This window comes from Xenopus laevis, chromosome 9_10L (genome assembly GCF_017654675.1).
Source record: "Xenopus laevis strain J_2021 chromosome 9_10L, Xenopus_laevis_v10.1, whole genome shotgun sequence".
NCBI lineage: Eukaryota > Metazoa > Chordata > Amphibia > Anura > Pipidae > Xenopus > Xenopus laevis.
In genome coordinates, this window is record NC_054387.1 from 47,573,588 (window position 1) to 47,584,726 (window position 11,139).

The window sequence follows — 11,139 nt, forward strand, 5'->3', positions numbered from 1 at the left end:
AATTGTTCCTTGTCTAAGAATAAACCTGCCAAGTTTATCAGAGACAATTGTTTCTGTCACTAATGGGCAATTTCTACAAACTAAGATAGAGACCCCTCTAGAGTAGCTAGAGTAGACTGAGTGGTATATTGATCCAATCCAGGGTTTTTTCATTGCTTATGTTCCCCCCCCCCCCACTAAGTGAGTCTCCTGGAGGAAAATAATCTGGGGTTTGTGTTTACGTACAAAGTCAAAAACCAATCTACTTTTTATAGCATCTCCCAATCCTCTCACATTCCATGATATAATATCAATCTTAGCCATATTGTAATAATATGGAAAATCTTGACAGTATGGAGAACCCATTCAAGTGCCTATCCATCCCCTCATTGACATTTTATTGTGAAATAGTAACTTGTTTGACATCAGGAAAAAAAAAAATAACCAATATCCCACTAAACTTTCCCCTTTCCCTCCCACCCTCCTCACCAACATTGATGTAGTAAGTTTACTCCCTTAACAGCCCTTAAACTCTTTATTGGGGGGTTAGTGTCCGCCTAGGGATCAGGATCTCCCTCTGCTTAAGTACTCTCCGTCGCTCACAAGCTTGGGGTTGAAGAAAAAATATAATATACAGGCATTATGTCCTGCCAAATGTTAACCTTCTCATTACCTGAACCGGTTGTGAAGCACGTTATACAATGGGATGACGAGAAGTCCTCTGATTTGGATGTCGCCTGTAGGGAGAACAAGGAAGTACCTCATACTTGTGGTCATCTGAAGCAACATATCAACTTTATTCGGTTGCAAAAAGTAGGGATCTTTATTCTCTGTGTGGAGAATTACGTGGTCTTATTTCCAGCCAATTCACGACTTCCTCTGGGGTAGAGAAAAAATGTGTCTTTATCCCTGACCCGAAGCCTCGCTGGGAACATCATGGCGTAGGGAAGTTGTCTCTGTCGCAGTAGATTCTTAGCTTCTGTAAATTTTGCTCTCTGCTTCCTCACTTCTGTGGAAAAGTCTGGGTAGATCGAGATTCTCTGGTTCTCATAGTGGAGATCCCCCTGCTTTCCTTGCTGCTGTTAGTGCTGCATCCCTATCTCTGTAGTTTAACAGCCTTGCTATCAAAGGGCAAGGGGGTGCCCCTGGAGGCGGCAGCTTTCCAGGTATTCTATGTGCTCTCTCCACAGAGAAAGTGCTAGAGAATGTTGCTTGGCCAAAGGTGCATGTGAGCCAGTGTTCAACAAACTTTTCTGTCACTGCCCCCTCTGCTCTTTCTGGCAGACGAAGGATTCTTATGTTATTCCTTCTCAGCCTATTTTCAAGGTCATCTGCTTTGCTCTCTAGGAGGGTGAGATGTTTTTTAGCATTTGTCATATGCCCTGGCATTGGGGCAGTGACGTCTTCCAGATCACTTATTCTCCTTTCTGCTTCCCCTTTCCTCTCCCTTAATTTCTGCGTGTCAAGTTTTGAGTTCACCATTTTACCCATAAGCATGGTATGATTTGTGGTAATAGCACTGAGGACATCAGTGTTGTAGACTCCATAGGCCCAGGTGCACATTCAGTGGTGTTTTTCTGAGTGGGGGAGGGGGCCCCTTCCGGAGCACTGTCCCCCTGGTTTACTATCTTTTGCGGGGTATTCGGCGTACCTTTGTTATTGCGCTGTTGCAGTGCCTCCCTCGCGAACCGGGCTAGCCTGATTTCTGCAGTATCTCCTGCCCTCATGTCTGTCTCCGACACCGATTGGGATGTACCCGCCTCTGCGCCATTTTGGTTTGGCATGGTGCGCTGATGTTTTGTATGTGCTGGGGCTGCGCTTCTACTCCGGCAGTTCCTCACCATCAGTGCTATCTGCAGGAGTCTCCGGTTGCTCACCGCTTGGTAGGTATCCTTGTGTGCAGGTATGCGGCAGGATAAGTACAGTTAATTACACCCCATTACGGAGCTCACGCCAAACACGTCCTATCTGTGCCCCATGCAGGCCACGCCCCCATCTTCTTTTCTGCTGATTTACTGCACATGCTCTGTGCTACTGTAACTCACTGAGCTTAGGGACCCACTTACAATATACAATATACATATAAATGTCACAATATAAGGCTGATTAGTAATTAATACAGATAATTACTACATGCCAGCACAGAAACCAGTGAAATTAGCATCAGAATTTAATAATCAGCCCTGTAGCATCAGTTTATATTACAGACTAACCTCATTTTCTGCTGGATAATTTGCTTAGCTTCTCAACAGCTGCTGAGAGGCCACTGAGCTTGTGAGTGTCGCAGACACTTTCCAAGATGGTGACCCCCTGTGACAAGTTTGACATCCTGGATCATTGCTGTTATTGAAAACTGAAAACTGGTGGTGCAATAAGTTAACTATATAAAATATGGCATTTTTAGCCACATTAACTTTTAGGGTTTTGTTCACCTTTAAAACTAGAAATGCCCTCCCTTGGACTAAACAGTTTGCTCTCCATTGCTATTAGTGCAAAGAATTGCTCCTGTCAGTTAATTTGCTGTATGGGGAGGTACATGAATCATAGCTGTTCCCATTACAGCAACTAACTATTAGAGCATTCAGTCTAGGGTTCAGCAGGCATCTGTTCACTAAGCACGACCCTCACCAGGCACCTTTTGTCTAAAGCTGCTAATTGGGCTGCACTTTCGAATCGCCACTCAATAGGAAATCAGGGATTTAATACCCATGTCCAAAAATTGTTCCTTTTGTTTGGTAAAACCAGTACAGGCAGCGTGATGACTATATAATGCTAAAAGCTCAGAACTGGAATTGCTTTATTCATTATTATTATTATTGTTATTACTATAAATGTCTAATTCTGCTTTTGTTTGTAATGTTTGAAAGAAATAGGCAAGTAACAAAAGAAAAAAATAACAAATATATATTTACAAATAATTTTCATTTATGCTGTGCATTTCTTATAAAGTATGTACTTAAGAGATGTCTTAGTGTTGCAGAACATTAGCTGAAAAGCAATGCATAGTCTCCGTTTCCATGAGCCTACTTGAAGGGGGGCACACAATCTTCAACAAAGTGCTCTCTCGAGTCCATTTGAAATGCAGGTTTGATTTGTTAGTGATTTAAAAATATTTGTGCTGACGTTTTTCTAGTTTGAAAAGCAGCAGCTCTCTTTGTGGGTGGGCACCTTACAGCACTGGGCACTGACAGTCCACATAAGGTGCACAATATGACAGACAGTAAGGACAGCCTCTCACCCCTTTTGAATACAGTGCTGCCAAACACAGGCAGCATTGTATCCTGAAAATGATATTCTTTAATGGCGCTCCGTGATGGGATCGTTGTAATCTGTGCATAATGGCTCATGTACTTACACAAGTGCAGTTGCATTCCCAACAATATCCCTGCAGTCAGTTGCGTGTAACACCAGAAGCTGTTACAGAAAACATGTTTAAGATCCTGTAAAGCCTTGTAAACAATTGTGCTTCTTAAAGGGATTCTGCCATGATTTTTATGATGTATTTTTTATTTCTAAATTACACTGTTCACACTGCAAATAATTCACTCTACAATATAAAATGTAATTCCTGAACCAGCAAGTGTATTTTTTTAAGTTGTAATATTGGTGTGTAGGCAGCCATCTCAGGTCATTTTGCATGGAACTGCTTTCTGGCAGGCTGTTGTTTCTCCTACTCAATGTAACTGAATGTGACATGGTTCGACCTGGATTTTTCTATTGAGTGCTGTTCTTAGATCTACCAGACAGCTGTTATCTTGTGTTAAGCTGGCCATAGTTGTTGAGATTTTTAAAAGATCAGATCCTCATCGTGAGACCACGATCTTCTCGGAACGATCATGCGATCGTACGAATTTACCATCAACTAAAAAGACCAATTTGCCAGGAAAACAAAGCGGAGCTGCCTGGTTGGCCCTGCAAACATAGATAGATTGCACTGGGACCGACAAAGATTTTTTGACCTGGCCGATCAAATTCCTGACAGATGTCGGCCGAAAAACCGTAAGACGTATGATCGTTCGAATCCCACTTACCGCACGATAATTTCGAAGGATTGGTCGGGCTTCCCTAAAATGGGTCGTTCGGCAAGAAAAATCGTCGTGTCTATGGGGAGCTTAAGGGAGCTGTTATCTTGTTACCTTCCCACTGTTCTGTTGTTAGGATGCTGGGGGGGGGAGGGGTATGATATCACTCCAACTTGCAGTAAAGAGTGACTAAAGTTTATCAGAGCACAAGTCACTTCACTTGGGGCAGCTGGGAAACTGACAATATGTCTAGCCCCATGTACAATTTCAAAATTAAATATTAAAAAAAAATCAGTTTGCTCTTTTGAGAAACTGATTTCAGTGCAGAATTTTGCTGGAGCAGCACTATTAACTGGTGCATTTTGTAAAATATTTTTTTCCCATGACAGTATCCCTTTAAAGGAGAACTAACCCCTCTGTAAATTTTCTCAACTCTTACCACCCTTGCATTGTTGATGAGTGCCCAAAGTGAATCACTACATTGTAATTACACATCTGCACAGATTCACCATTAGCAATATTCCCCGTCTTGAAAAAGCATTCGCCATTTTAATTCCCTTTGCTTCCTTTCCTTGTCGCCTGCATTCAAGTCACTTCATGTGCATGCCGGTACTTCTGGGATTGTCTAAAGGAGGGGGGGGGGGGTTCTGTCTGGGATGCAGTTTTGCTTGGGCTGACAACAGGTGATTGCTGAGATAATTTAAGGTAGGGGAAAGGTCTCATACCATTGTGCTTATCTGCCTTTCTCGTATATTAAAATGTCTGTAGAAACTTGATCAAATGCTCCACCAGTCCAACTTTGACAAACAGCTCTTATTAAAAAAAAATATATATATATTACTTAAAATAAACACTGACCCTTTGCCGAAACTGAGGTATAAATAGATACTTGACATCCTTACAAAGGATACTGAAAAATGGCCAGAAACTCTTGAAACCCCTTTAATTAGTGCTCGGGATAAGATGATATAATTTTGATTTTTACATCGAACCTATGATTCTCATAGGCTACACTTGATGAACCCTAACATACCAGACCTATGCCCCAAATGTGGGTTCACTCCTGTCAATTTCTTTCATATGGTATGGCAGGGCCCCAGATACAATATCATTAAAAAAAAAGTAACAGAGGAGACAAGCCAAACTTTAGTCCTTATTTAACCAATGGATCCACTAGCCCTACTCCTCAACCAGATTGTGGACATTGCCCCCTCTATGGCTGAAAAACATTTGCTGACCTTTCTTTTTATACAGGCCAAACAGGGCCGGAACTAGGAGTAGGCAGAAGAGGCACGCGCCTAGGGGGCCAAGTTGGAGGGGCGCCAGGCATGGTACCTCTTCTGCAGCTTTCCCCAAGTTCTGACCCTTGTGTCACACCAGCGGCAGCAATTCTGGTATGCTGGCTTCTGGTATTCTGGCATGCACGCGTTCCCCCATGCATGCGCCTGTACGCAGGAGCACGTGTGCATCTCCAGCGTGTGCTCTAGTTTACGCATGCGCTTATTCGCGAGGGCGATTGAGGAGGAGGCGACATAGTTGGGTGGGTTGCCTAGGACGCCCAGCCAACTTGGCCCGGCACTGAGGCCAAAAGACTGAAAGCTATGAGATGGAAATCTAGCTTAGCACCCACATCCCTTGACTTAGACCAATACCTCCCTCTATACAGAATTACATTCTACAAAAGAAAAGTTTGAAAAAATAGGTGTTTTTCCCTTCTCCTTTTCCCTCTTCCCTATATTCCTTATTTGCTTTGTTTCCAAGTCAATAAGAAAAACAGCAGGTTGACTTTATTCGGTTTATTATTTTTATTAGGGATGCACCAAATCCAGGGTTCAGGATTCGGCCAGGATTCAGCCGAATCCTTCTGCCTGGCCGAACCAAGTGTGGAGGGGAATCTCATGACTTTTTGTCACAAAACAATGAAGTAAAAAATATTTCCCCTTCCCACCCCTAATTTGCATATGCAAGTTAGGATTTGGATTCGGTTGGGTATTCGACCGAATCTTTCACTAAAGATTCAGGGGTTCGGCCGAATCCAAAATAGTGGATTCGGTGCATCCCTAATTTTTATTATTAAATTAATACAATCCACGGAGTAAAAGACATTGAAGAACTATCAGCTTATACAGAATACCCCTGATCACTGTACACTGTATGGGATGACACGCAACAAATGTTGTAACCTTTTTATACATATCTGCGAGCTGTATTTCATGCTGACTACCTACCAGAGATTGTTTTAATAGTCTTGTTCCTTGCCTGTTTTGTTTTTTCCCTTTCTTTTTGCAAATTTTATTTTGAAAAATTATAAAAAATAATTTTAGTTTAGGTTTAGTTCTCCTTTAATATATAGAGAAGTTTCTAAATAAAACATTTTACAAAATTAAATGCCTGGCTCTTTTGTTGAGTAATGAGTGGTAAAGTAAAAATATTGTCATGTTTCGCATATTAAACATATACAGTATATAGGAAAATGGCAATGCGCCCTTAACTAAGAGAACACTACAAAAGTTAAACAGTAACAACCAGACTAATCTCCCCGAACTGCCTTCCTGCCGGCTAAAATGTAAATCACCGGCAGGATGGCACTCGGAGCAATTCGTTTTCCCAAGTGAGGCAATTTTGGGCGACTTCAGAAAACGAACTGCTCCGAGTGCCATCCCGCCGGCGATTTACATTTTAGCCGCAGGGGAGGCAGTTCAGGGAGATTAGTCGCCCTGAAGAAGAGGAGATTTGTCGCCGGGCGACTAATCTCCCCGAATCTACCTGTGTGCCCCGACCCTAAGGGGCAGATTTACTAAGGGTCGAATTTCGAAGTTAAAAAAACGTTGAAATTCAACCCTCGAATTGAAATCCTTCGAATATCGAAGTCGAAGGATTTTTCACCGAATTTAGCGTTCGAACAATTGAAGGAAAATCGTTCGATTAAATCCTTCGAAACGTTTCGACCGATTTAAGCATACGATCGAAGGATTTTCCTTTGATGCACAAAGACTTAGAAAATGGTTGTAGAAGGTCCCCATAGGCTAACATAGCACTTCGACAGGTTTAATTTGGCGAAGTATTGAAGTCGAAGTTTTTTTAAAGAAACGGTACTTCGATTATCGAATGGTTGAATATTCTAATGATTTTTACTTTGAATCGAAGTAAATTCGAAGTCTTAGTATCCTATTCGATGGTCGAAGTATTAAAAAAATGACTTTGAAATTCACTCGAACCTTAGTAAATCTGCCCCTAAGTGTCATTAACCTATATGAGGCCATACCAATTGAAATCTATACTGAGAGAAGAGTAAATTGAAGTCCTGATGTAGTGGCCCATGGAGCCAGGGTTCCCATATCTTAAGGAACCTGTCATGAGTCTCAGACAGTATGGAAGTCATTTTTTCGTTGAGCATAATTGCATTGATGTGTTCTTTCAGTGGGGGAATTGAACTGGAAGATGTAAGCCATGATTTAGCAATCAGCTGCTTGGCAGCAGTAAATGTGAAAGTAATGTTTTCTATCATTAGAATTGATATTAGGGGATCCTCAAATTAAATAGAGCCTTCTAGGGGTCTTTCTTAAGATGACTTTGCATAAGGGATTCTATCATTCCAAAAAGCCTTGACCAAAAATCATTGTACCAAGTGACATTGCCACCACATATGACCCATTGTTCCCTCCCCACCACAGCTTCTAAAACAGAGAGGGGATGGGAGCTTTCTATGAACATGTTCTGGGACTAGGTATCAGTAAAGAAGAGTCTACCTGGCATAAATTAATAGAACATTTGTTGGTGCCGTCCCAAATACTTTCCCAAGTTTTTAGGTCAAGATTTAATTCCTATTCCCAGCACTTTATATGGAGGTATTATCATTCATAGCTAAAATTAGGGCTCAATTCAATATGCCTCTTGAGTGAGGGAAATACACACAAATAAGGTCTCAAAAGTAAGAGTGGTTGTTATATATTGATTGTAAGCAGCGTCGCAGTTGGCAAAAACTGCATTCTTCGTATTAGGTGGGTGGTTGTTTTGTTTATAAGTTGCCCAAAGTGAGTCTGTCTTTGTCACAGGTGTATTTTAGCTCAGACTTAAAAGTTTCCTTGCTGGTCTCGTCTCACTAGAGCTTCTGAGCAAAGGCTAAGTGAACATGATTCCACCACTCAGCTTTGCTGCTCAAGTCTTTTAAAGGGGAGCTATGGTCATATCTGTAATCTTTCTTAAGCTGGCCATAGATGCGTAGATCCGATCGTACGAATCATCGTACGATCGGACTTCCCCATCTCCTGACCTGCCACTAACCATTCAGATCAAATAAAGTACAAAAGAACAGATCAGCCGATGTTCTGCCCCTGACAGCAATCGTACGAAAGTTATGTCTGACCAAAGCTAGTGACAGTCGTCCTCTGAAAATCGTACGATCGGCAATACACGCAGAGATATTATCGGCAGCCGACAGAAATCTTTTAACCTGTCCGATCGACCAAACGACCGATCTCCACCGGACGAAAGTCGCAAGAATCCTCGAGGGGGCAGTGCCAAAGCTGTGCTGCATCCTTCCGAATTCCCGAACAGCTGAAATGCGGAAGTTCCGAAGCGCGCAAAAAGACCCCAAAGCCATTAAAATAGCTGAAGCGCCAAAAAGACTTGAAGTCCTGAAGCGGCGAAAAGACTCAAAGTCACAAAAGGAGGCGAAGTTGAAGTCCTGAAGCCACGGGTTCAATTCCTCTGAACACCAATGTGTCTGTTTTTTGTTTGTTTTTTAATCCCCTGGCCACCAATGTATTATTTTAATATTTTGTCACCAATGTTTTTTTTTTTTAAATATTCTTTGGGGCCCCAACTTGTATGGGGGGGCCTTGGTGCCAATGTTTTTTTTTTAAAACAAATTTCTTTGGGGACCCAATTTTTTTTTACTTTTAAGGGGGCCCTAGCACCAATGCTTTTAAAAAAACTTTTATGGGGGGCGCTGGTGCCAATGTTTTTTTTTTTTAACTTATAGGGGGTCCTGGTCCCCAATAGCTTTTTATAACTTGTGTGTGTAGGAGGGTTACCTTTTTTAGCGCTGATGTCTGTATGGTCTTTTAACTGTGATGTGTAGTGGGCGGGATCTGCGATGGGGCTTGGGGGCTGGGGTGGGTGGGGCCCTGGGGTTGTACGGGGCCCCATGATTTCTAATGGTGGCCCTGGATCCACCCACCAATAAAAAGTAGGTGGTTATTTTTACAGATGCCAGGTCAATGTGTGCGCACATCTCACTACCAGCCCTATGTATGCACATCCTAGCATTCCAGTGAGTGCAGGGAGATCACGCTGGAGAACTCTGATTTGGGAACAGTGTAGCTAGCTAAAGAGCCATTTTGTTATACTACACATTTATCTAAAAAATGGAATGGAATCAGACTTCTCCAGCGTGATCTCCTTGCACTCGCTGGATGAAGAAGAGGCTTTGAAGATGCAGAAAGGAGTGTGCCACTTGTTGAATTGTTTGGGCATGTCAAAAGACCTTGGGGATTAGAAGTCGTTGCATAGGAGAATTGGGGATGACCTATGGTGATTTATGAAGCTCTGCACTCTTCATGAACAAAGTCTGTCACTCTGAAGATGTGTAAAACTTTTCTGCTATGGTGGTCAACTGAAACACTTGTTGCCTGTGTTACAAAGACATAATCCAGTCTGCTTAATATTAACACAAACATTGCCCATGCTTGCCAGATCCTACCCGTAAGTTTATCCATTTAACAGTTCCACAGCCCTCTCCTACTCCCCCTGGTGACGTCCACAATGATGAATAGACCATGGGGTTTGTTGCTATGGTCACCATCACTATTTTTTGTACCTTTTTTTTTATCTCCCTGGAAACCGGATGCTTCTGATCTATTTATTCTCAGGGAAAAAATATTGTGGCGAAGATAACAAAAAGGATTAAACTTTCTATATACACTATCTGTGGTTAACCTTCTGCTTTAAACATCTTCAAATGCGGAAGCCCAGCCTTGTAAATGTGCAGCAGAGGGGAGAGCTAGCAGGCGGAATAATAGAAGGAACACTGGCAGAGTCAAGTGCCTGGATGCTTCAGCTCTGCACGCTCCTGAGCCCTCTGTTTTCATTCTGAAGAGCAGTTATGAAATAAGACTTCTCAAGAGGATCCAGGATTTCAAGGGAAAAATTCAAACAAACTAGAAATGTCTCTGCAGACATGGAAAAAATACTACTTGTGACTTTTTGGTGATTTTTAACTTGTCTCTAAACTCTCAGCAGATAAAGGACAGCTTTCTCCTGTGAACTATACTTTGTTTTCTAAGCTTTTGCTTATTCATTTAAAAACCCTCAAGTTTAAACTTCCAGGATTCCCCTGAAATTCAGCCGAGAAAAGAGAGGCATTATTTGGCAGTTCATCGGACACCAGCCTTTTTAATTGTTTTTTTTTACCACCGACAGAATAGAAGGGATATGATGGCTTTTCAGAAATCTGAAAAGATCTGAACAAAGAGAACCAGTGAGAAATTGGATCATGTACTTTTGAGTTTGAATAAAAGGAACCAGTTAATGAATCCAACCTTGCACAGGGGGGAACGAGTAGGATACTGTCCAGACAAGGTATTATTTTATCTGAAGATCTCTTCTACTGATTAGAGAACTACCAACTGAAAACAGATCTTATTAAGCAAGTGAACTGCTACTGACTGGACAGCGTGGATAGAGAACATATATATATACAATTGATATTGGCATTGCAGAAAGGATCTGTTTGTGGCACCCCAGGCTGGTGTGCAGTCTGCTGAGATGTAAGTGCAGTTCTTCAGTTCTTTGTGCCCAAATCTCTAGAGCCTAAGAGCCTAACATTAGATTGTCATAAAACTTTTACCATCTTTCTGGTATTAAAAGTGTTGGGCGAAAAATGAATGTCTCAATTCAGATGGCATCTCAAGAGAGCTGCCACCCAGAATCAGTGCTCATTCCTGTGCTGTACTCACTCATCTTCCTACTGGGCACAGTTGGTAACAGCCTGGTACTGGCAGTGCTGCTGAGAAATGGAAAGGTGAATAATACCACCAACCTCTTCATCCTGAATTTAGGGGTGGCTGACCTGTGTTTCATCATTTTCTGTGTTCCCTTTCAAGCCACCATCTACACCCTGGACAGCTGGGTCTTT

At 42.1% G+C, this 11,139-nt stretch overlaps 1 protein-coding gene across 1 annotated transcript in view; it reads left to right on the forward strand.

Moving 5' to 3' along the window:
- The first annotated feature begins 10,735 nt into the window (after positions 1-10,735).
- galr2.L (galanin receptor 2 L homeolog) overlaps positions 10,736-11,139 on the forward strand; it is a 2,568-nt gene continuing 2,164 nt past the window's right edge. The window contains exon 1 of the mRNA XM_018237013.2: positions 10,736-11,139. This exon is cut by the window's right edge and continues 89 nt beyond it. Coding sequence (XP_018092502.1) covers positions 10,885-11,139 — 255 coding nt within the window. The 5' untranslated portion in view covers positions 10,736-10,884.